This window comes from Populus trichocarpa, chromosome 9 (genome assembly GCF_000002775.5).
Source record: "Populus trichocarpa isolate Nisqually-1 chromosome 9, P.trichocarpa_v4.1, whole genome shotgun sequence".
Lineage (NCBI taxonomy): Eukaryota > Viridiplantae > Streptophyta > Magnoliopsida > Malpighiales > Salicaceae > Populus > Populus trichocarpa.
Window position 1 is genome coordinate 12,248,113 of NC_037293.2, and position 25,197 is coordinate 12,273,309.

Here is a 25,197-nt window from a genome sequence, read left to right on the forward strand (position 1 = left end):
AGCTTCATCCATTGCTGATGAATTAGACCAAGAATCCAAATGGGTTCAACTTCATTACCCAGCGAATCCAGGTGCGTACATGATCTTGAAAGAGATTGGTGGTGGCGCTAGGACCACAGTTCACAAAGCAATATGTTTCCACAACGACGTCTGGCAGTCAAGTGTTGCAGGAGAGATGTTCATAGAACCAGCCTGGAAGTAATCCAGGAATGCTATAGTGAAAAAGTTGTCTAACCTAGCAAGGATAGACTGTCAAATGCAATGGTGAAATGAAGAAGAAGAAAACGCAATGGGAACCAACAGATGATTCCTCAAACATTCATCATAATTTGTTGCATAATATGCCAAAGTCTGTTGCTGTCCTATATATAAACTATTGCTTCTCTAAACACCCTCCTGAGCTTAAGGAAATTGCAACATGTGGACATCTTAAAACAAACGAAAGATTAAAAGAAACTGGAATAAAACGGTGCGTAAAATAAGAGGTGAAACGGTGCTTTGAGTGTGACGGTCACTTGTCATTTAAATTGTTGAAACCCTGACACAATTCTTCTCCCTTCTTCATAGCTTAGATACCTGCAATCGCCTCATTCCAGAACTGCTTGTGACATCAAGCGTGGTTGCAATCAAACTCATTGATCTTCTCCAGCTGTTTTTGATAGTCTCAGATGTGACACCATGACCATGGTCCATGCCACTTCATTCACACCCTAACGTTCTTGCTTCCCATTGTTCTTCCGTTGTTGGTCACTGTTTTTGGGTGGTTATGCTTTGCATGGCTGCTGGTTGTCTCCAATCCATGGTCTCTTCTTGTTTCCCTGATGGCCTACTAGAGCCATGCATTGGTGTAGTTCTCAAAGAAACCCTGAAGGGGTTGTGTTATCTTCATGATCAAGGCTACTTCACAAAGATATCAAGGGAGGCAACATTCTTTTGGATCACACAGATAATGGCAGCATAAAACTCGAGTATTCTGGCATGCCGGTCTCGATTTACGACTCAAGTATCATTGTGAAATCATCCTCATCGTCTTCCTCATCAACAATGAGGTAAAACTGATTTTTCAGGGACCCCATATTGGATGGCACCAGAGGTTATAAATTACTCAGGTACAGGTTATAGTTTCAAGTCTGATATATGGTCTTTCGGTATTACTGCCTTAGAATTAGCACATGGTGGACCTCCTTTCTCTCACCTCATTCCTCCTTCAAAGTCTTTGATCATGAAGATAAAGAAGAGATTTGGGTAGTTCTTTGATTATCATGATCATGAGAAGCACATCAAAGATTTCAAGAACAAAAAGTTTTCTAAAGAGTTCAAAGATATGGTCGCTTCCTGTCTCGATCAAGACCCTTCAAAGAGACCTTCTGCTGATCAGCTGTTAGAATATTCTTTCTTCAAGAACTGTGAAGGATTAGACTTTTTGTTCAAGAAAGTTTTCAATGGGTTGCCTAATGTTGAAGAAAGATTTGAAGAAGCCAAAGCTTTACATGATGGGACATCAAGCTTACTGTTGGTACTGATACTGACTCAGCGGGTCCAAGAATGAAAACTAGAAGGATCAGTGGCTGGAAATTTTATGAGCGTGAATTCGAGCTTGACCCAGAATTCTGTATCGAGTCAAAAGATGATGCAGTTGTGAAAATTCTCTGTGTTGGAGGCGAAACCATCAAAAATCCAAATTAACACCAAAGTTGGGTTCAGCCTTTCTGATGCTGTATTCTATTTGAGCAGATGCCGTTACTTTATGCTTTTGGTAGAAGTCAATGATCATATTAACCACAACAGTATTCACGTTTTCTGAGGTTAGTCTTGCTAAATCCGACGCGACTTAACGGGGTAATTTTCAAAATAATTTTTATTTAATTATAAAACAATAAAAATAATTATTCGTAAGGGTTTCAAAGATTTAAATTCTAACAGAGAGAGAACATTTCTTAAGCAAAGTTCCCGGCTAATTATTTATATTATTCTTTTGACAAAAAATATCTTTTGCTATTTATAACATCATTTTAATAAAAAATCAAAGTAATTGAAATAAATATTCTTAAATATATCTTAAATGTATTTTTGAAAGCAAAAACTCCCCTTTTTTTATTAATGTTTTTATTGGAAACATTCTTTTTTTTTTTGTAGCAATTTTTTAACAAAAAACTTATTTTCATCTTAAAAAAGACTCAAATAAAAATAGAAATTAACATCTTTATAATTTTTATCTGTTGGTATGAAAATTCAAAAAATAATTAATTCATTAAAATCATATAAAAATAATAAATATTTTATTTTCATTGAAAATTCATGATAATTTGCTTATAATATGTTTTATATTAGGCTCATAGAAAAGTCTAATCTCATTTAAAAAACATGATATAATCAAATGATTTCTTAAATAACATTGCAATAATTAATTAAAAAAAAGGCTTTCTAGGTCTACGAGTTTTTTCTCGAATTGTTAATTTCCTTCTGTTTTGTGGATAGTTGACTTTAACCTCCTATATTTAACTTCATAATTTGCAACTGAACAAAATTATATAACATGAATTATTCTATGAATTTATTTTTATTTACTGACAAGATTAATTCGCCATTTTCATCAAGTATTTTATGGAGAAATACTATCTACACTGAATATCATGACAAATCTTTTATATATATATAAAGAATAAAAATCTATTTTCTTAGATATTATAAAATTATTTCCATATGATACGTCAAACTATCCGTGCCTAGAATACTTCGGGAAGTAATGAATTATGAGATTTTTATTTTCTGAATATTACTATTTAAATCATAAGTACAGAAAAATACAAAGATTTTGATCATAATACTTAAAATACAGTAAAATACAAGAAGATGGAATAAAAATACAAGTACAAAAATGCAACAAAGAGTGAGTTCTATTGCCTTTTACTATTTCCTCAGCAAGAAAGGAAACAAAAATACAAAATATCTCTCCTGCAGACAAATGGGGAGGGCAAGAAACAAAAGTGAGCTGCAGCCATAATCCAGAAAGAAGCTACCAATCAGTGAACTGATCAACTTTCAAATAGAAAAGCCACGCAGATTCAAAATACCAAACGTTCAGATCGATCATTTCAGTCCCATTGATAAATACATTGAAAACCCCATCATAAACTAAAATCAAGAGAACAAAAATTGCAATTCAGTGAGCTCATCGTCTTCGCATCCCACGTCCACGACCACGGAAACCACCTCCTCCACGTCCACCCATAGCACCTGCAGCTGCTTCTCCCTGAGCGCTTTCAGACTGCAACATCAAATGTGATGGAAACAATCAGCTTAAAAACAGAAGTGAATGAATAGAGGCCCGTGTTATTTTTTTTGTGAGGCTCACAAAAAAAGGGGTTAATTTCGGCTTTAATTTAACTTGGCACAGGCTCTCATATAGGACAACAAAATCCATTATAATCTGATAGAAAATTAACACAAACATTTAAAACATTTTTTTCTCCAGACAAAGGTACCTTAATATGTGTATTATGTGGTAGCATATTTCACTAGCACGGTGGAAACATTTGAGAGTGACAAAGGTACCTTGATATGTACTATGGTGTAGCAAATCTCACTCGTACACTTAATAATTACAGTACACATGTTGGCTATTGCCAAGTGGGACAGCTTATTATCCCAAGGAGCAAACCCAACGACCCGAGGATCTCAGGATAATATTTCATTTCTAACCAACACAAAGCAGCATTAACATTACCTTGGGATTCTTTACTGTCTCGTCCACACTTAAGATCAGACAAGCTGCCTCAGTAGCAGCATTGATAGCATTGATCTGAGTCAAGGATTTCAATCACATAGGGTTCAACAAGCAGAAATGAATGGAAAAAAAGGCAAATCAAATAAATGAAGATATAGACACCTTTACAACTGCCGGCTCCCAAACAAAGTTTGCAAAAGAATCTGCAATTCCACCGGTGTTGATATCCACTCCATATGGTGCACCCTCACCTGTTAAAAAAGTTTACGACTTTTAAATGACAAGAACTGTAAATGAGAAAAAGATCTGCTACACAAAGCCATTGACATAAAGCCCTTTTACTAGCAAGAAGGTAGTTTATCAACAGCAAAACCTACTAAAAGTATTCAAGCAAGGCCACACAGAGAATGTTTCAAAAGGCAATTACAATAAGTAAAAATGAACACCTACCAGATGGAAGTGCATGTTTCTGTCTTAATTTGTTCAGCACATCAGTTGCATCGAACCCAGCATTATCACATAGTTGTCGTGGGATAACCTGCAGCAAGAATGTGGAATACCTTACTAAGTTTATAATCAAAGTCCATATTTCAATCTAAAGTGTTTAGCATAAATCATCACTAACGAAACATATCCAAGATCTCATTTTGTTAACCAGGGAGAGGGACAGACTAGCTAGCTCTTGCACAAATTCAGCTTTGGGTGGGGCATTATAGAAATAAGGCTACATGAAATGCTCAAGATTGGAAGTTGAAATCATCAGGTACATTTTTTAAGTTCCTTAGTAATTCAGCACAGAATCACAGATTGACCTCATTGGATAGGGAGTAAAAAATTATGGGAAAACATTAAGATGTGGATTTTCACCAATAAGACATGACAGGTAAAATTTATGACAGCATAATCTTCAAAGATTTTGATATAAACTATGACAAGCTCAAAATTAATTACCTAGTCAAGCAAGATCCATAAGATCACAATAATAGTGGTCATTTTCACAGTTTCTAAACCACATACATGAAGGCAGTCCATGCCACAATAAAACATATCACACTGCTAGCTAATTACCTCGAGGGCTTTTGCATAAGAGTTGATAAACAGCTGAGACTTCCCAGCTATTGTGCGAGCATGCTGCCTCAAGTACCGACTTATTTCCATCTGCGATGCAAGTCACTGGTTTGGTCACTATTGCCTAAAATGCGTTCAGATATAAATAATCATGATGTATCACATGTAATAGGATTTCATACATCTATAGCACCACCACCAGCAACTACGGTTGAGTTCTTCATAGCTCTTCTAACTATCATGATTGCATCATGTAGACTTCGTTCAGCCTCTTCAATGAACTGATAATGATAGTACATGGAAAATCCAAAGTAAGAATAAACCAATGCAGAATAGTCTGCCACAACTTCAACAGTGACCTACCTGATCTGCTCCACCACGAAGAACAATAGTGGCTGTAGTTCCAGAAGGGCATCCATTGAAAATATTAAACCTCTCATTTCCAACTTGCTTTTCCTCGAAAATCTCACAAGTCCCAAGAACCTTTTGGCCAAACAACAGACAAGAATGAAAATTGAGAATAAAGAAGAAAAGAAAATGTTAACAAGCATATAAAGTAACAATCAAGACTTTGAACATGTTTTTTTAAGTTAATGCTAGACCTCATCAATTACGTTGTTGATAGTTGTTTGTACAGTTCCACCAGTTGCAGCAGCAACTCTTTGCAGATCTTCTTCACTTACACGACCAGCACAGAAAATATCTCGATCAGCAAAATACTGTTACAACAGAGATCGTAATTAATATGCCACTAATAATCCAAAAGAGACAGAAAAGAAAAGTTTTCAGCAAGGCTGATAGCCATAGAGCTAAATAAGTCAAGTCTTCCTTCAAAATTCCATATGATGAACTACCTGATCAACATCATAGAAAAGGAGTATACTGAAGAGGAAAGGAGACTAACATATAAAATCATACAGGACTTTCTGGTAAATGTTTGTGAAAATGTAAAAGAATTCTTTAAGAGATAATCCACTATTTATTGGTAGCTACACCAATCCTGTTAGAATAAAAAGAAAACAAGCAAGCAATATTTGTGGAGAATAGGTACTCCTGCAGCTAAATCTAGTTATAAAAAATACAGACAAATTGAAGAACAATTTTATGAGCAGAAAGACCAAAAGAAGGCTCATACAAGAATAATCACCACCTAAACAATTAACCAAAAAATCTCAAAGAAGATGTACATGCCACGCATTTTCAGAATAGAATCAGAAGTTTAGAACCTTGGAAATGGATCAGAGCATTTAGGATACAAAGGACACCCACCTGTGTTGCAAGATCACCAATTGCAAGTCGTGAAAGAACAATTTTTGCCCCACTCTGTGCACATTTATCCAACTTATCATATATTATATTCCATTCTGCATCAACAATGGACTGATACTGAGATGGATCTGACAGCCTGCAGCATGTGAAAAGTAGCAGGGGGTAATCAGCTTTTAAAAGAAATATCAACAACAACAGCATCGGCCGCGAAATAGTTGGGGAGTTCTCATAATGAATGTATCATAAGATAAAAAAAGGATCCCACCTTATCTCTGCATTTTCTTTCTCAGATTTTAGCTCCAACTCAATGTTGAGTAAGAGTATCTTAGGATTTACAAACTTCTTTGGTTGTTGTTCAAACCCCGCATAAGAAAACGTCTTTTTAAAGGCAACACCATTCACCAGAAATGAATCTCGCATATTACCACCTGGGACCTATGGAGGAAAACACCCATACACTCAAGGAAATCAAGATTTTTCATAGCATGCTAATGTCAGGAAAATATTTCAAACCAACACCAGTCATCCATCCAAAAGAATAATGAAAAAGTTGATATGTGAGAAGATAAGTGGGGAGGGTGAGGGGAGATCAATGACACAAGAATGCCTGTTAGCCAAAAGGCACAACTTAAGAAAACATCCCAGCCTTTAAAAACAGAACAAATAAATTGCCAAACTTCTTGGACAGAACTCAGAACAATTTTACTTAAAAACAAGTAACAAAAGACATGCATCAATTCTGAAGCATCACATGTAAGCTACTATACACTGTGATAAGGAACTCTATAAGGGAACAGAATTCAGAATCACTCCTGTGACTAAAAAAAAAGACAGTTCCACGACATGCAACCATATGATAACTGATTGATTGAGTCTTCCAAGAAGCTGAGCAGTGGAGGATTTAAGCAGTAAAACCCAGCCTACATCACAGAACTCAGCCAAGATCTAGAGCTTGTCATTAAGAAGAATAGCCATCTCTATAATAGTGAAATAAACAAATGAAGTTGAGCTGACTGAAGTGTAATAATTGCATAAAATCAGCTGGATTCCAATCAAAGAGGTGAGGCAAGCAACTAGAAATTTCATTCAACAAAAGGCTAGCTTTGAGCCCTGGTGGCTTCCAAGTGATGAGAGATTAGCAACTTATCAACCTAAAGTTGTTGTGACGCAACCAGCTTGGCACAACACAATAATATGAATGAAATTCTGAGATGATGAACGAAATCCAAGTGCAAGTTCAGAATCTCTTCCTGCCTTGACAATTTATAGCCCACGTGATTATCGATCTACAAATTGCTCCCATTGTAAAATGTGCTCAGCATTTCAAAATCAAGCCCACATGATTTCCCAAATTCTATGTTTTTCAGCTATTTATAAGACTGTCAATTACCACAAAATAACTTGAAGAATAAGACAACAAAACATAGGAAGGAAAGCTATGAAAGCATATGCATTTACCTTCTTTATTCCAATCATATTTAGCCTATCATCATTCCCGATCGCAATCACAGAATCCACAACCATTGATGCAAAGAACTCCTTCTCACCACCAATAAGTTTTGACGATAATGTTGTAGCAGCACATTTAGCCAATAAGCTCTTCTTCTCTTCTAGACTTTTTCCTTCTATACTAGAAGCTAGTTCTTTGACCTTCTCAATTGCCTATAACATCATTTTAAATATTTAAGATGCCAGAAAACAAGTCCCAACATGTCAACCACAAATATAACAATCACGTACCAAATTGCACGCAGTTCGATAACTCCGTATTAAATTTTGTGGGTGGACCCCGTCCTCTACAAAAGGTTTAGCCTCTTTCAAAAACTCCCCTGCAAGTAGAACTACGGTAGTAGTACCATCACCAACCTGTAGCACAACAAAAGAAATGGTTTAACTTTTATCTTCAACAATAAACGGCACATGTATTTTTTTTTTTTTCATACAATGCTCCCATTAGCAAAGTAACCATCCATATAATAACAAAGAATGTCGGAAAAATCTTCCTCCCATTAGCAAACACAATAAATTTCAAAATCAACCTCCTCTACACCCCTCCTGAACCTTCACAACTTCTCATTCTTTGCAAAACAGTTAAGCCACTCTAATTCTCCAAGAACATACTCTCCCCCTGGCTGAAAACGCCAGTAGCCTCATCCCAATATATATTCGCGTATCACATTTGCTTGAAAATTCACATTAACAATCAATTCAAACCGACATAAAAAAAAAAAACACAAGCAAAACATTTCGCATCTCCACTATCAAAAGAAAACAATAACAGAAATTTACAAAAATAATCAACAAAATTATAGATATATATTAATTAATGACCTCAGAATCCTGAGACTTGGCGATATCAACAAGGATCTTGGCGGCAGGATGAATAATATCGAGCAATTTCATAATAGTAGCGCCGTCATTAGAAATGGTGACATTTCCTTTATCGTCATGGATCAATTTATCCATACCACGAGGTCCTAGCGTCGTCCTCACCACATCCGCCACCGCCGTGCACGCGTTTATGTTGCTTAGTAACTGCGCTTTGCCTTGCGACGTGTCGGTTCCTTCTTTCAGTAGTATGATCTGCGGTTGCTGCTCTCGTTTCAACACACAAACAGAGTCGGTGAGTTAGTTAGTAAGTTAGTTACAGATTGGATGCGAAAATAGAGAGAGTTCGTTGCTTACCATCATGGCTGCCATTGTTGCCGATTGAGAGAGAGCGCGAGAGTAGTGAAGTGAGAGGGAGAGCTAGGGTTTTGTTTTTTTGAGTGGGTGTTTTCGCTTTTCTGGTCCTTTCTGTCTACTTTTTCTCTATGTTCGTCTGTCGTTCATTTTGGGATCTTTTTATTTATTTTAAAAAAGTTTTGGGCAATTACTTTGTTATCCCTGATGTATTATCTGATTCTCAATCTCGTCCAAAAACAATTAATTTATCAGTTTTTTCTCTATATAATATTTTAATCCACGAGAGAAATGTATTGACGTAGGGTATATTAATTTTTATGTTTTAAAAATGTTTTTCAAGTTGAATTTTTTTTTTTTTTTGCTTTAAATTAATATTTTTTTATATTTTTTATATTATTTTGATATGTTAATATCAAAAATAATTTTTAAAAAATAAAACATTATTATTTTGATGCTTTTTTCAAATAAAAAACACTTTAAAAACAACAACTAAATCATTTTTTTTTAATGTAATTTAAATTACTTGAAAAATATAAAGAAAAACCTTTTTTTTTTTGTTAATTTGGGCAAGTTTTTATGGATATTCTAGGGAAACCAGATAATTCATTCACCCTTGTAAAATATTAGTAATTACTAATAACACAAGAACTCAGCGAGGAACGTTGAATCTTTTAGGGACTTAATCAAGAATTGGTGGATAGATTAAGACATAGTATAGAAAGAAAAAAATGAATTTTAAATTGGAAAAAAGAAAAGAAAAAGGTTATAAGATATTTACGTGTATAGGACAAGGGATTCAAGCCTTATTCAACCCAATCTATCTTTCCTGCAAGGCCTTATCTTTACATATTATTTTCTCTTGTGGGCTGGCCCAGCTCATCTAATTTCAAATTCTTCTACTTCCTGGACTAAGATAGGGCCAAGATTCCCTCGTGTAAGAAACATCTTCACCCTTCTATTTTGCTGATGAGACTAGCTTGGTACAAAACTTTTTCAAGAGAGTAGATCACCAATCCAAAACTAAAATAGGACAAAAAATTACTTTATTTTCAAGAACACATGACAAAAAAGAAAAAACGAATGAACAGGAAAAAAAAAATAGATGAAATTTGAAAAAGAATAATCTGCCCCTTAATTTCACTTTCAGGGATTTTATTTTTATTCTGGTAGTATAAAGATAATCTCTCCCTCAAAAAAAAAAAAATCGAAATTTGAAAAGGAAACAGCATACCAGAACGAAGATGTTCCCAAAAGACTATGCATTATTATTTTCTCAGTTAAGTAGTCAGTATTCAAAAAACGAATTAAGATTTTTCACATCAATTCCATTGTGCAAGGAGCATTGATGCAAGCCCTCCATTGTCCATACTCCAAAACTAAAACTGGAACCATACGAGCCCTCTCTCTCAGACACACATTAATATCAAGAAATGATTGATTGAATCCAGAAAGAGAGCAGAATTTACAGATCATTCTTGCATGAACAGGAACTCAGGTGAGGGACAAAATTATCGGGGCAAGCGTGTGACTATATACCGGCCCTTTTCGAGGTCATAAATTGTTTTTAACTGTGGTTTTCGCAATTGCAATACAAAAAATGCAGCCAGCAAAGCTATTAAAAGAATAGCAAATAATGAGAAATACGTCACCGACTCATTTCCAACAATCTCATCAGGGTTATTGATTTCCGATTCAAGGGGCTCCAGCATTGATTGAAAGATGAAAGCACCAAGAGTCCAGTCAAAAGGAACGCTTCCAGTATGATTTGCAAATCCAATCCTGCAAAAAAAAAGAGGTTGATGTTTTGATTCAAGTATAAAAAAAGTTCTTATGCAAATAATTTATTAGTGACGGATTTTTTTCTACGCTGGATATCAAAGATAGCATGCTGAAGAAAAACTGTTTTCTCAAAGGCGGTAAACATTTTGAAACATTTATGCGTCCACACAAACATGTATCCTCATGCGAGCACATACAACTGCACATTCACCGTTTACACATTAAGACATTAGAAGACCAGTTTACTAATTCAAACCACTGACACGTCATTTGCAACTCAAATTAAAAGTTTGCTAAATCAATGGCCCGGTCTCTCCAAGATTGACCGGTAACAGTCGAGTGCATGTGGTAAGACCAAGATTGACCGGTAACAGTCGAGTGCATGTGGTTTTCACCTGAAACTTTTACCATGTGCAACTTATTACCATTTTCAACTTATGATGGTTTTCCCACGGATTAGTGAAACAGGTTGCTATATTAAACAAGGCTGCAAATATCTCCAACCAACAACTGAGGCCAGGATGAATTAGATGCAAGTTTCGCAAAAGAATACAGGGAGAAGATTGACATGGGTGCAAGGAGAGCAATGGTACCTTTTATCATTCATTGATATTCCAAGGCTATCATGCAGCAGTGCCACTGTGTAGGCAGAAGAGAAACAATATCTCAACAAATCCAAATCATCAATGCCATGATGCTGGTCTTTCAGTTTATCCCAGTCATCTTCACAGTAGTGTTTCCCAGCTGCCTCTAATTCAAACAAAGAAACCCTAGGAACCAGCCCAAAAAACTGTACAAGGTTTAGTACTTACAGGCAAGAAAAGGTAACAATTAGAGAAAAAAATTGCAGGAAGTCTGCAATGTGGCACTACTATGATGAAGCAGGTCAGAACAGTTACAATCTGTTCACCCTCCTACCATTTTTGTAAGTGAAAACTAGAGAGAGATAGATAGAGCATGAACACGGATACAAGAACAGCATAATATAGGTACATTTTTTATACATAAAAGAATGTACACATATGATATGCGTTTCAAATTATGTAGCAAAAGAGTTGCCCTTAATTTCAAGTCATGTCATTATTCACAAACCTCAGAAGCAAAGAACAAGTTGTCTTGGGAAACAGGCTTGCCTTGTAGCCTCGTGAAAAGAGGGGAGTCGATGTTGCAAGGTCGACGCAAGCATTTCTCTGCATAAAAGAACAAAATTGAAAAAAAAATTAATACCAAGGTTTTTTTTTTTATTTTCTTTTAAATTAAAAAAATCAATAGGCTTTTGAACACATCAAACAATTTATCCATGGAAAAGTTCAGCTGACAATTAATAACTCTATTAGAAGATAAATGCCTGCAGCAATGACAAATCTGCATGGTTGAGAGAGTACAGAGAACAGATAGAAGACAAACTGAACATGTGTAGTTTACATGCACTTCTAGTATTATTTTGATACCAGCTAACAAGAGCATCGCTTAGAAGCTCAATACTTGTAGTATTTAGAAATCTTTTGTTTATTAGAATACAAAAAGAAGCTTCAGTTTTTCTCGGTATCCAGGTGATTAAGTCATCAGAGGTTTAGAATAGCTGATCCAGTTAGGGGCTTAGAACAATGTAATGGGATGTTGAATAGTTCAGTTTTGAAGCATATTTTGACCACCAAGTAAACTCGGCCTGCAAGTTTGCTTGGCCAATTAGTCTGAAAATCCATTCAAGAACAGCTGAGATTATTTTCATCTTTACTGTTCCATATTTGCAATAATACTAAACATGGGCTACACACAAGTTCTATATTTCTCTCCTATAAATTCCAAATCCAAAATGCTCAAGTAAATGGAAGACTTTCTGTTCAAGAATCGTTATAAAGTACAGGTCAAATAGAGTGCAAAAACATAAGATCGAATCATACAAGCATCACAAAACCCCATCAAGATGAAAGAGCAGATGATACCTTGTCTGCTCTTCAACAATGCCCGAACTTCAAGTCTGCATGCAGTAAAGTTTCCAGTTCCATGAGACATCAGAAGTTTTGGGCCACTTATATTGGATGCCAGATCATATCCTTGGGGAATGCAAGGGTTACCAACAAAACCCTCCCTATATATTGATGCTGCACAATAAATATAATGGCACTTGCTATGATTTGTGATCCAAGGCATTTTTCAACTCTGAAATTAGAACATCAATCATGCATGCAATAAATGTTTGTCACTAGAACGAGGACTCATACATGTAATATATCACCACCAAGAGTGAAATATGCAAAATGTGGCCACATAATTTAAGGTAAATTCTTTCCTCTTCAGCGTTAATTAGAGATGTAGTGTTCACAATTCAAACCATAAATTTTGCAGCCACACTTTTCTTTGAACAGAGTTACAGATTTGAAAGTATTTCCACAGCCACAATTAGGGGTGTTAAAAAAAAACCGAACAACCGAGAAAGCTGGAAAAAAAATTAACCGAAAAAACCGAACCAAGAAAAAAAACCCAACAAATTTCAGGTTCGGTTCGGGGTTGGGTTCAAACTTCTGAACTGTTCAAACTGAATCGAACCGGCTCAGTTTGTAGCTCAAACCAAACCACCCAGGGTATAAAAGGCTTATTTTCTCTGAAACCCTAATTCACTCATTTCATTTCCTCCCGCATCCACCCTCACCTTCCTCTCTCTCTCTCAACAGTTTGCTCTCCTCCCCTACAACCTCCCACTCTCTTTCTCAGATCTATGGTCTCAATAACAAAGAACAAAAAAAGAAAAAAAGCACGCTTCTTTCTCATCTTCAAAAACATATAGACTCCTGTGTCATGGAGAGAGAAAGAGACAGAGAAGCAAATGTCTAGTGGTCGGAAAATAAGAAAAGGGCCATGGAAAGAGGAAGAAGATGAAGTACTGATTAACCATGTTAAAAAATATGGTCCTAGAGATTGGAGCTCCATTCGATCCAAAAGCCTTTTACATGGAACTGGCAAGTCTTGTCATCTTTGCTGGGTTAATAAGCTTAGACCCAACTTGAAAAAATGAGTATCAAATTAACTTGGTTAATTATATTCTCAACCTTTTGCAATTTTCCATGCATGTAGTGATAAATTATCAAGATTTTGATCCTGGGCTGTTTTCGCTTCTCTTTATTTTTAGTCCAATACAATAATTTGTGATTGTCCAGAGATGGTATTTCATCTTGATTTTTTTTTTCTTTTTTTGGTTGTCTGTGTATGATTTTACAGTGGGTGCAAGTTTTCAGTGGAGGAAGAGAGGGTGGTTATAGAATCCTGAGCAGAATTTGGGAACAAATGCCCAAATGGGCAAGAATTGCTATGTATTTGCCGGGAAGGACTGGTACTGATGTGAAGAATTTCTGTAGTAGACAGAAGAGGCTGGCTAGGATTTTGCAGACTTCAGGAACCCCACCTTCTTCTTCTAATTCCAAGCAACAGAAGCCCATTTTAAAATAGGCCCGTTAAAAACCCAAAAAACAAGCCCATTTGGAAGGCATTAAGTCTCCTGGTTTTCAACTGAAAAAACCGACCCGGACCAAACCAAACCAGTTTTCGGTTCGGTCCAGGTCAAATTTCTCAAAAATTATAAACCTGGTTCGGTTGGATTTTTTAGCCTGAACCGGACTGTGAACACCCCTAACCACAATGGATGTAGTCAAAGACAACATCTGGGCCCATTTTCTGCTCTGACAACAAATGGAATAGAGGGGTGGCTAAAGCTACTATGACAAAATATGGTACAAGCTGCAATGCTCCTTGATTTAGAAACCCACTAAACTCAGTCTTCAAATAACAGTATTCTGAAAGAAAAGGTCAGCACAAAAACTTACATGAACTCACATCTCTAGAGCTGTGTCGCTCATGTAGTGATTCCCATGCTGCATCCTGTACAAAAACAATGGTCCTTCCCTAGTTAGGCGCCTTCTACAACAAATTTGTTGCAGAATGCCGATAACGAAATAGCAGCAAATGAACACACAGACAATATGATTGCATTCCATCCTGAGATGATAAACCCCCCATCCCCTTCAGTTTCCTTTTTATTAAGGGTAAAAAGCTCCCAAGCAAACATTCCTTCCCTTTCACTTGAAACCCTCTATTCCAAACATAGTCTTCAAATTTTTAATGAAAAATCTCAAGTTCCCTCGCCTATGGCAGAAGATGTTGTATTTCAATCTTGCAAGAGCAGAATTGAAAGAAATTTTGTTGATGGTTGTTTCTAGCAGAATGTCAGATTGATATTTTATAGCATACATTAATCAGAAAAGTGACTGGAAAAAAAAAAGATGAAAATTTGACATTTTGATAATCAGCAAAGCAATACGTATGGAAACACCTCGCCAAATTTTGGCAAGCTTTGTGCCTGAAGGTTGTAAGTAACTCTAGCCAGTTTGATCCTCCGTGAAGATTGCACTTGTGCTACTTCTCTTGAGGCAAATGTAATCTGCATTTATTAGTTACATCGTTCAAATTCCAAAAAAGAATAACATATATCCAAACAAAGTTACAGCAACATATTTGGGTTCCAATATAACTATAAGAGAAAGGTGCTGCAGTATCATGAATCACTAGCAACCTTAGACCCATAAATCTACTTGCTTGTACGAAACACAATCCCATTATTGACTACTTTTTGTTCCCGTGTTTAAGCAAATTAGTCTTCCAGCTAACATAAAACAGAGTGATAGCAGCTGTACGCCTATACATAATGGGATTTTAAGGTCCTGTTATAATGTACATTAATAACCTCTGTTTTGAATTGATAGGTCCTGTAACCACCAACCACCATTGTCGATATTGATATTTGGCTATGACATCTGTTGTGTAATATTGCACAATAGAATCCTCCTTTCTGTCCCTTCTCCCCACTTTTTTTTGTCCTTTCTCCCTCCTGTTTTCCTACTTCTTCATTCAATTTCACTCTACGAATTCCAAACCATGTGTTACCAAGTGTGAACGATATACTATTCCTATAATGAATCAATGCTACAAAACACCAATACGTCAACCACCAAAAAACGCATTTATGCTATTTCCATCATTTACGCAGGTAGACAGCAATTAAAGGCAATAAAAAAAGGCAATAAAAGAACCTGCAAAGAATTGCCATCAAGTTCTACTATCCCAGTGGTTTTGTCAGCTTCATTTCCCAAACTTCCATGAACATAGTTCACAGCAACCCAATAGTAAACACCCCTTTCTTCTTCTGCATCAAAGACCACATGAACACGTCATTCAAATCAGCATCACTCATTAAACTTTCCTAAGAAAACCATTAAAACTGAAGACCACTTAACCCTCTACATAGTCCCTATATCAAATCTATCATCTCCCTACACTAAACACGTCAACGCATAGCAAGATCAGCTGAGCTTTCACTTGTTAATATTTCATTTACCAGCTAACAACATTAAGTTACAAAGCGAAAATCAACATATCTAACTTAAACACCCCTCGTTATCAGAACCCTGATCCAATTACAATCCTAATACCACAAACAATCAAAACAAAGCTAAACACATTATCACAAACCTTCAATAACACGTGCCCACTCGTCCTTAAACGCGAACCCGGATGCCCTCAAAACATGTCTGCACACCTCCAAGATCCTCTCTTTCACCTTCCCTTCCAACCCCACCATTTCCTTACCGCTAACCATCAACTGCACCCCAGCATTCCCCCACTCCCTCCTTGGAACCCACTTTTTCGCAAACTCAACCAGACCCTCAATCAACCCACCCGCACTATCAGGATCCTCCACAAACCCACCCAATCCAGGCCTAACCTTCATTGACCCAGTAATCAATGGCAACTGCCCATTACTAAGACCCGCATTCCCCTCCCCCAATAACTGATATACCCGGACTCTACACCCGTCCCGCCCCGAATCAATAACAACACTAAAAAAACGGGTATTCGGGTTGGCAAACTTGGAGGAACGGTGGGTCTTCTGGGCTGTAGAAAAAAGGTAAAAAAGGAAAGGGATGGTGAAAAGGGTGGCTAGAAGGATTAAAAATTTGCGGGCTTTTTGGGATTTGGTGCTTTGTTGTTGTGGAGGATAGGGTGAAGCGAGAGAGTGCATGCGTGGGTGTAATTGGGTTCGGTGAAGTGGGAAGTAGGATGCTGTGGAAGGTCTGGACTGAAGGGCTGAGAAATCCATTGTCTTTGTGTGTGTTTTGGGACTTGGAAAGGAGAGAAAAGGGAGGGAGATTTGTGGGTTTGTCTTGTCTGGTTACATTTGTTGGTGAGATTTTGGGAGTACGTGAGGGTTGAGAGCTAAGAGAAGTGATGATTGTTGGATTGCTTGTAGATTCAAAATTTGATGATCTGATTTGACAAGTAATTTTTCTTCTTGTTTGTTTTTTTGAAGTACATGCTGTTTGAACTGTATCAATAAGATCCGGGCAGGCCAGCCCGGTGAATAATCCGATGACCCATCTATTCGGATTTTGGTCCAGGTTGGTTATTGAAAGCCCATTTTTTCTCGTCAAAATAACTTCGTTTTGTCTCCATCCACGTTAAGTATTGAATCAGTCTTCATAACTATCAATTAAGTGTATCAACTTTAATAAGTTTTATTTTATATCCTCAACTTTTAGACTGAATTTATTTTTGTGGTTAGCCGCATATTTTTAAAAATTTTGAAATTTTTTTGTTTAAAATTATTTTTTTTATTTTAAAATTATTTTAATATACTTATATCAGAAATTAATTTTTAAAAATAAAAAATATTATTTTAATATATTTTTAAATAAAAAATACATTTAAAAACAATCATTATTACAATAATAAATACTTTTTTAAAATTTAATTGAATATTGGTTACCATTTATCATATTTGGTATCCAAGTGAACGAATGCTTCATGTTAGGACACTTTTTAAAGCAGCCAAGGTATCGTCATGATCCTCCCACTTTTTAAAATCCATGGATCAAACTATTTTTTAGGTGGATTGATCCAATGGCGTACGAGTTTAGGAGGATCATAGTCTCTGAGTTATTACAGAAATATTCAGGTATGTCTTTTTTATGTGATTTTCAGCGAAGGCCAAATGGACCTTTGCCAGGTGAGAGTCGGATTGGGTCGAGGAAGTAAGTCTGTTCTTGTTCTTCGGTCATGATGCCAGGCAATTCAACACAGTGTTAAGCTCCAATTCCTTACTTAACATCAGGGATCAGGGATTTGATGTTTGGGTTCTGAGAAAATCTTGATAGTTTTCTCGAGAAAATGTGTTTTTGTTTTTGTTTTGTTTTGTTTTATTTTGAGACGGCGGGAGATATTGGATTAGTATAATATATGGGGCCTTCCTGACACATGGTATGAATATCTGGGCCTAAACAAAGATAGACCAGAAGTCTAATAAACTTAAAATCTCAGCCCAAATTGATACATGGCCCAAGTTAAGTGTTGCGAGGAGTTGTTTTTATTACATTTTTTTATTTTATTATTTTGAATAGTTATAGAGATATTGAAAGTTTTATAATTTCATTCAATTAAATGATGAAGTGGTGCATTTATGCTTGGTTTGTTGTTAATTATTTTAACCTGTGACGGTAAATATGGAATTAAATTAAATTAAATATTACGATAAGAATTGAATTTTTATTATTTGAAAAACTATATTATATAATCAGTGAATGAATTTATTATATTATTATATAGTTTCCCTAGCTATAATTATCCATTTAAAATACTGCTAGATTAGCAAAAGTATTTTATTTTATTTTCTTGCACTGTCCATTAATTAACTACTCTTCTACAAAAAAACAAATCTAATTCTTCTCTCTTGTAGACGACTAAACTAAGAAGTTGGATTTTTATTTATTATAATCTAATTATATAAAAAATATTATTTTAATATATTTCCAAATAAAAAATACTTTAAAATATAATTATTATTACACTATTAAACCTTCCCTGTCTAAATCTAGACATTTTCAGCATTGAACATGGGCATGTATGATAGGATAAGTCCGTCATTTAATTACTAGGAATCTATGTGGCTATGCAATGGCTATCATTTTTTATGTTTTTTCATGCAGAATATAATTAAAACACACACATTGCAGGAGGAGGAGGAGGAGGAGGAGGCGGCATTGCATCCATCGTTTTACTAAGCAATTTTGCCTCTCAAGATGTTATGTAAGCAAGCAATTTGGAGTAGTACTGTACGATATTAAAAGGTGACAAGAAGCTACACCTTGGGTTGCGCGAAAATGGATTGTAGCTAGGGAAATAACGGTACAGGACTTTTGGATGGAAGCACAGAGCAATTGCTATGAAGGTTCCTATATTATCCATGTTGTTATCGGTCTCTATGTAAGCAAATGCTTGAAGTTTACTCTTAAGTTCTAGGGGGGCATTTCGGTAGTTTGAGCTTGGAAATTGTAAATTCTATTGAAAAATCAACTTCTTAGGTTTTGATAGTATAGAAATGAAACTACAAATGACCAGATAGATGACCACCCGATTCTTGGCTTTGCGCTGCTCTTGGTCGCTATTGCCCCTGGTTATATATGCCAAGCTTGCATGTCCTGATCTGATGGAAAAGAAAATGCCTATATATTCTCATCTTTGTATATCGAGGAAGACTATAGTATGTGCCAATGGATCCTATCAGTTGCTTGCACATCTAATTGATGAAAAGAAAATTTGGGATCTGCTATCCTTTGAAAATATTTAGGGAATCAGGGGAAATTTTCTGTCTCGGGTCTTTTTTTCCCTTCCTGATCACAAATCGTAAGCAACCAGCAAGAGGAGAGAAAACCCTAAAATAAGAACATTCCTCCAGCAGCAACAACTCTCTTTGTAGTCTATATATACCTGCCAGGACCCTAAAGTGTGCCTAGATCTTCATTTGCATTAATGGATATATCCACCCCGTCAACAACACCTAAATATTCATCAAGCCCCATAATGATGAACCCTAACCCAAACAGTGCTTCTCCCACCACAGTTAGCGCCATATCTTCTACTCCTAGCCGCTATGAGAACCAAAAGCGTAGAGACTGGAACACTTTCTGCCAGTACCTTAGAAACCACAAGCCTCCCCTCTCATTTCCCAGGTGTAACGGCACCCATGTCCTTGAATTCCTTTGTTACCTTGACCAGTTTGGCAAGACGAAGGTCCACCACCAGACTTGTCAGTTCTTTGGCCACCCTAAGCCACCAGCACTGTGCCCCTGTCCACTCCGACAAGCCTGGGGAAGTCTTGACGCACTCATTGGACGACTTAGAGCAGCCTATGAGGCTCATGGAGGGAAGCCTGAAGAGAATCCTTTTGGTGCAAGAGCGGTGAGGATTTACTTGAGGGAGGTAAGGGATTTTCAAGCTAAATCAAGAGGAGTTAGCTATACAAAGAAGCGCAAGAGGACGTCTAAGCAAGCTGAAGGGAACAACGGTACCACCACAAGCTAGAATCATCTGAAAATAAATAGCAGCCCGTGGATTAATCTTGGTGATGATAGCATACTACAATAAAGAAAAAAGTTTTTATTCATATTATAATAAATTAGTATGATATGTATGCCAACATAACTACTAGATGATATTGGATCTACACATATGCTTGTATAATGTTGATATCTAATTTAGTCCATGATAATGATATTGCCAAATATTGAACAAAATCTGCTTAAATTTAGCAGTATATTTCTATGAATTAAAAGCATATATGGTAGCTGAATTTTCTATACTATTATTATCATTATTGAACTTTGAAACCGAGAATTATTATTTCCACTTTTTTAAAATATGTATTTATGGGAAACATAACTTGCATATTAATTTCCACGATTTTTTTTTTTTGTAATTTCTCGAATTAATAAGAAAATAAGGATCATCATACTAAATTTAAAAACGTTATAATAATTCGAGATATATTATGGCGAGACACATATCACCGATCATTGATATGCGTCTTGGATGTTATTTAGAAGATCTATGAGATTAATCATCTTCAAATTACATAATATATACATTCCCTTCTCTGTTTTTTAAATAGGAAGATTTTCCATTGATGTTAATTAGAAATGGATGCAATTTTCAATTTTTTTTATTAGAAAAAATGAAAATTGAAATTGAAACCAAATAAAGAAGGAAAGAGAGAGTCGTAAAACTTCCTCTAGCTCTCCTCTCAATTAGTTCGAGCACAAAAGATGCAAGAAGTTTTGGCTTTTGCGGGTTGTTGGCCGACGAGCTTTTTGTTGATGCTAAAGGCAAATCGACTTTCTAAAGAGAGTTTAACCAGCAAACAAAGCCAATTTGTGAATTTTGGCAAGCTATTTGGTACATGAGAGATGGCCTAATCTAAATAGAATTATTAAAAAAATTATAAAGAGATACATAACTTATAAAATGTAACTTTGAAAAAAAATAATTTTTTCTTTCTTTTCTCCCTTTGACTCTCAAAATTAAATTGATAAAATTTAAAAAGATATTCATACTATAAAATATTATTTTAGTTCTAATAATATTGATCAAGGTATAAGAAAGTAAATTTTCATATCATCATTAAATTTTTTTAAAATCTACAATTATAAAAACCAAATATTAGAATTTTCTAGTCAAGAAAGTAGTGGTGATGATCCACTTTTATTAATGATTCTAAACTATTTGAGCCTTTTATTTAGAAAAAAAAATTAATTTCATCAATTTTCTTCTTTTTTCTCTCTACATATCCCAAGTGATATATGAAATGCTAACTATATATGGGAAAGTCTGAAAGTTCATATGCAAGTAAAAACCAATTTAAAATTAATCAAATATAATGGTTTTTTTGGGTACTATGATCTCCAAAACGATGGGTGGAGATTTAGAGATTAGAAGAAGATTAACCTCTAATTATGTAATTATTTGATCCTTTTATTTTAAAAAAGAAAAATTCATTTCATCAATTTTCTTTTTTTTCCCTACACCTCCCAAGTGAAATGCTAATTATGAGAAAGTTCTTATGCAGATAAAAATCGATTTAAAAGTAATTAAATATAATGAATTTTTGAATTTTTTTTTTAATTTTGTTAAGAAAATCAGATAAAAAAATTGATTCTATTATCAGTTTGATTTAAGTTTAATATTTTTTTTAAAAAAAACCAAATAAAACTGAAATATTATAAACTAAAAATCCATTCAATCAATCAAAATCTATAAAAAATAACTAAAGGCTCATTTGATTTAAATTAGATTATTTATTTGGTTTTTTAACAAATGTAAAACAAAATCAAACCAAACTGACAGGTTTGGTTCTTTTATGACGTTAAGTTCTTTTCCAGGTTTTTAAGATCGATATTCTTGAACTGTACTGTCCAGTACCTTTAGAAGAAATAAGTTCGAATTATACAACATATATAGAAAATCCTCCCCTCTTTTCATGCCTCACACACACCTGTGATGTAATTCAGCTATATTTAATTTTACGTTAAATAGCCGCCAGCTAACTTTCTATCCAAGAGGAGTGCTATAAGTGATTATTATAAAACAGAAGAAGCCACCCGACATGTTTTTCAGATTGGTCCTGCAGTGCCTTTCGCAACAATTAATGAAGCACTTCAGAGAGGCTTAACTGGGACTCCTAATGTTGAGGAGCTCTGTCCTGCAGCCTGTAAGATCACCTATTCTGAACTCTTAACAAATTCAATTGTCTTCAAGCTGGAAGCTTGGAGGAAATTACCTGCAGAATACCAAGTTTTCAATCATCCCTCCAACTTTCCAATGCTTCTTTTAACCCTCTCCCTCCACAGTCCAGGCCATTGCTCCTCGATCAGTCACCTCTTTGAGAGGAAAAAAAAAGGACAACTGATTCACTTGAACACAATAGTGGTCAAATAAATGTCATTAAAGTCGATCCGGAAAATGAATGACATTAAAATCTCGTTTGTTTGCCAGAAAGTAGCTGAAAAGTGAATTTCTAGAAAGTAAATTATTTTTCAATGTTTAGTAGTATCATGAAAAATAAATTAAAAAATATTTTTCAGTGTTTAACTATGTCATGAAAAATAAACTGGAAAATAAATTGTTAATATTTTTTTCAAGTTTATTAAAATAACGAGAAACAAATCTTACAAATTAAAAAGCTGAACGAGAATAAAATTGAAAAAAAATCTAATTTTATAAATTATCTCAAATAAAATTAAGAAATAATAATCAAAATAATAGAGATCAAATCTAACAGATAAAAAAGTTGAAAGATGATGAAATTAAAAAAAATATAATTTTATAAATTATTTCAAATAAAATAAATAATAATAAAAAAAGAATCAAATTTGATAGATAACAAATTTCAATTAAGAAAATGATAAGAAAAAAAGCAAATAACAATAAAAAAAATTAAAAATCAAAGTTGATATAAAAATCAAATTAAATCAAATTCTAAGAGATGAAATTGAAAAAAAATTCAAAACAAAATATATAACAATCAAAAGTTTATTGACCAAATTTAATATAATTAGCAAATAATATAATATTTTTAAATTTTTTACAATTTCTGGAAAGTGTTTTTCGCTTAAATAAAAAAAAACACGTTTCTAAGAATCAAATCAAAATAATTTTAAAATGAAAAGTATTTTTCATTTATTATTTTTTAATTATAAATAAACACATAAAAATTTTAAAAATTATTTTTCATAACCGTCTAAATCAAATTCAGTTTTAACTCAGTTTTAGCTTTTGAGCGAGCTTCGTATGAATCCCAAAGTGATTGATAAAGTACTAAATCTAGAATCTAGAAACATGTCGAACAAAATCATTAGCCTGCAACATCCATGCACTTTTATTAGACATCCAACTGTCATCAGGCTGAGGGAAATTACATGCACAAGGTACATATATTTACTAGTCACTCCGAATTTCCAAAGCAAGATGTTGAAATAGGCTTGCTACATCCACTCTACCTTCTTCCTCGCCATGGAAAAAGAGAAAAGTGACCTGCATGAATACAGCAACATTCATCAAGGACATCTTTGCTTTGACAAAAGCTTCACATACATCCCAAAGGGTTATTATACAACAAAGAACTTGCCCCAAAAGAGTTCAAAAAAAAAAAGAACCTCTTAATTACCTACAGCTTCAAAGCCTCCATCTCTCTTCCTACAACCTTACACCTCATAAAACTCCCAAAAGTATTCAAAACCAATTTCACATCATCCCATCTATCTCCACTAGCCATCTTCTTGTACAAGTAACTATCAAATGTCATCCTCTGCACATACTCATCCCCACATAACTCCACCAATGCCTCTCTACCCACATTACTCCCATAAAACACTCTTTGCAACAAATCCAAGAACCTGAAAGTATTCACATACTTGTTATCCCATTCTCTCAAGTACTCCCTCCTCAAATCCTCCTCACTGACCATCCTCTCCCCCCCTTCTGAAGCCTTCACAATAGCCTCCCCGCACATTCTACCGGATTTCGCCGCGAAATATATTCCTTCTCCCGAACACTTGGTCACATACCCCGCCGCGTCCCCAACAAGCGCCACACGTCCACGCACACGCCTCGGACGCGGTTGCTCCGGGATTGGGTGAGCCTCCACTTTAATCACTCTGCCACCCTTAATCTTCTCCTTAACCCTCTCCCTGATCCCTCTTTGATACACCTTAATATCCCGCCTCGCACACGCCGTGCCCGTCCCCACCGCCACGTGGTCGCATTTTGGAAACACCCACGCGTAAAAGTCAGGCGACACGTCATTCCCAACATACATTTCTGCGAGATTATGATAATACTCCATTTTCTCATCCGGTAATTTGATCCTCTCTTGAAAAGCAATGGCACATCTGTAATTCCCTGCATTAATAATCTTCGCTACCCTGCTATTAGCCCCATCAGCCCCGACAATCAAATCAACGGCTAATGATCGTTTACAATTATTAATAGTGTGGTGGATAACATACGGTTTTGAAGATAAAAAATCAGGCACCTCAATATCCGTGACAAGGCCAGTGATAAATTGAGCACCGTTGGATTGAGCACGAGACCGGAGAAAAGAATCCAGTACTTCGCGGCGCAACATGGGGATAAACTCATGAGACTTTAATGTTTTCGATCCGAAATCAACGGTCAGGTTCGAAGGAGAGATGATCTTCATGCGAGTGACATGTCGGTCGATGAGGTGAAGAGGGATGGAAAACTCGTCGATCATGCAAAGAGGGATGGCTCCACCACATGGCTTAGCTGTGGAAGGGCTACGCTCGAAGAGGAAGGTTTCAACTCCTCCGGCGGCTAAGGCTTCTGCGGCGGATGAACCTGCTGGGCCGCCGCCGATCACAGCGGCGCGGAGTTTGCGGCCAGAGAGGGGGCTGGATGAGGTGGCGGTGATTGTTAGAGTTTTGGGTTTTGGTTGCTGGTGTTGTTTTATGGCTTTGAGAGGTAGGGTTGGAGTGAAATGAAGGTTGTGGGTTAGTGCTAGTGCGGCCATGGTGTTAATGCTAAGTTTTTTAGGGTTTATAGATGGGTGTGAAGAGAGCGATAAGCAGCTTGGAATGTGATGGAGTTGGGTTTAGGGGAGAGAAAGAGAATCATTTTTTATTATTATTTTAATGTTTGTTTGATTCTTTTAATGTCATCGTTTTAATAAAAATAATTAACTTAAATTCACCAGTGATCCAAACTTATAATCTTCTTCATGAGAGTGGCCATATCGGGGCTGTCAAGTATGGTCTAAACACGCGCATGCA

General features: G+C 35.6%; 4 protein-coding genes and 1 pseudogene across 5 annotated transcripts; 2 read left to right on the forward strand and 3 right to left on the reverse strand.

Moving 5' to 3' along the window:
* Positions 1 to 577: 577 nt before the first annotated feature.
* LOC18109347 (serine/threonine-protein kinase BLUS1-like) lies at positions 578 to 1,711 on the forward strand (annotated as a pseudogene).
* Positions 1,712 to 2,879: 1,168 nt separating this feature from the next.
* On the reverse strand, positions 2,880 to 8,910 carry LOC7460097 (T-complex protein 1 subunit eta). The gene is made up of 14 exons (XM_002312818.4): positions 8,750 to 8,910; positions 8,396 to 8,656; positions 7,805 to 7,930; positions 7,523 to 7,726; positions 6,330 to 6,499; positions 6,065 to 6,200; positions 5,398 to 5,514; positions 5,159 to 5,278; positions 4,978 to 5,076; positions 4,796 to 4,885; positions 4,178 to 4,265; positions 3,890 to 3,978; positions 3,728 to 3,802; positions 2,880 to 3,268 (listed from the first exon to the last, which is right to left on the reverse strand). The coding sequence occupies exons 1-14, from the start codon at positions 8,762 to 8,764 to the stop codon at positions 3,173 to 3,175; spliced, it is 1,686 nt and encodes a 561-aa protein (XP_002312854.2). The 5' UTR covers positions 8,765 to 8,910; the 3' UTR covers positions 2,880 to 3,172.
* Positions 8,911 to 10,166: 1,256 nt separating this feature from the next.
* Positions 10,167 to 16,997, reverse strand: LOC7478588 (probable apyrase 6). Of its 2 annotated transcripts, XM_024608540.2 has the most exons (8): positions 16,052 to 16,997; positions 15,613 to 15,725; positions 14,856 to 14,963; positions 14,350 to 14,404; positions 12,475 to 12,633; positions 11,621 to 11,718; positions 11,122 to 11,318; positions 10,167 to 10,528 (listed from the first exon to the last, which is right to left on the reverse strand). In XM_024608540.2, exons 1-8 carry the CDS (start codon positions 16,677 to 16,679, stop codon positions 10,258 to 10,260), a joined length of 1,629 nt encoding a protein of 542 aa, XP_024464308.2. In that variant the 5' UTR covers positions 16,680 to 16,997; the 3' UTR covers positions 10,167 to 10,257. The 2 variants fall into 2 exon arrangements, with proteins under 2 accessions (XP_024464308.2, XP_052311677.1); XM_052455717.1 differs by lacking the exon at positions 10,167 to 10,528 and having other exon boundaries at positions 11,150 to 11,298.
* A 2,098-nt stretch (positions 16,998 to 19,095) lies between these two features.
* LOC7460096 (protein LIGHT-DEPENDENT SHORT HYPOCOTYLS 1) lies at positions 19,096 to 20,148 on the forward strand. Its single transcript, XM_002313585.4, has one exon. The coding sequence runs from the start codon at positions 19,385 to 19,387 to the stop codon at positions 19,934 to 19,936; it is 552 nt and encodes a 183-aa protein (XP_002313621.2). The 5' UTR covers positions 19,096 to 19,384; the 3' UTR covers positions 19,937 to 20,148.
* A 3,113-nt stretch (positions 20,149 to 23,261) lies between these two features.
* Positions 23,262 to 25,057, reverse strand: LOC7460095 (geranylgeranyl diphosphate reductase, chloroplastic). Its single transcript, XM_002312816.4, has 2 exons — positions 23,574 to 25,057; positions 23,262 to 23,440 (listed from the first exon to the last, which is right to left on the reverse strand). Exon 1 carries the CDS (start codon positions 24,936 to 24,938, stop codon positions 23,574 to 23,576), a length of 1,365 nt encoding a protein of 454 aa, XP_002312852.3. The 5' UTR covers positions 24,939 to 25,057; the 3' UTR covers positions 23,262 to 23,440.
* Between the last annotated feature and the right edge of the window lie 140 nt (positions 25,058 to 25,197).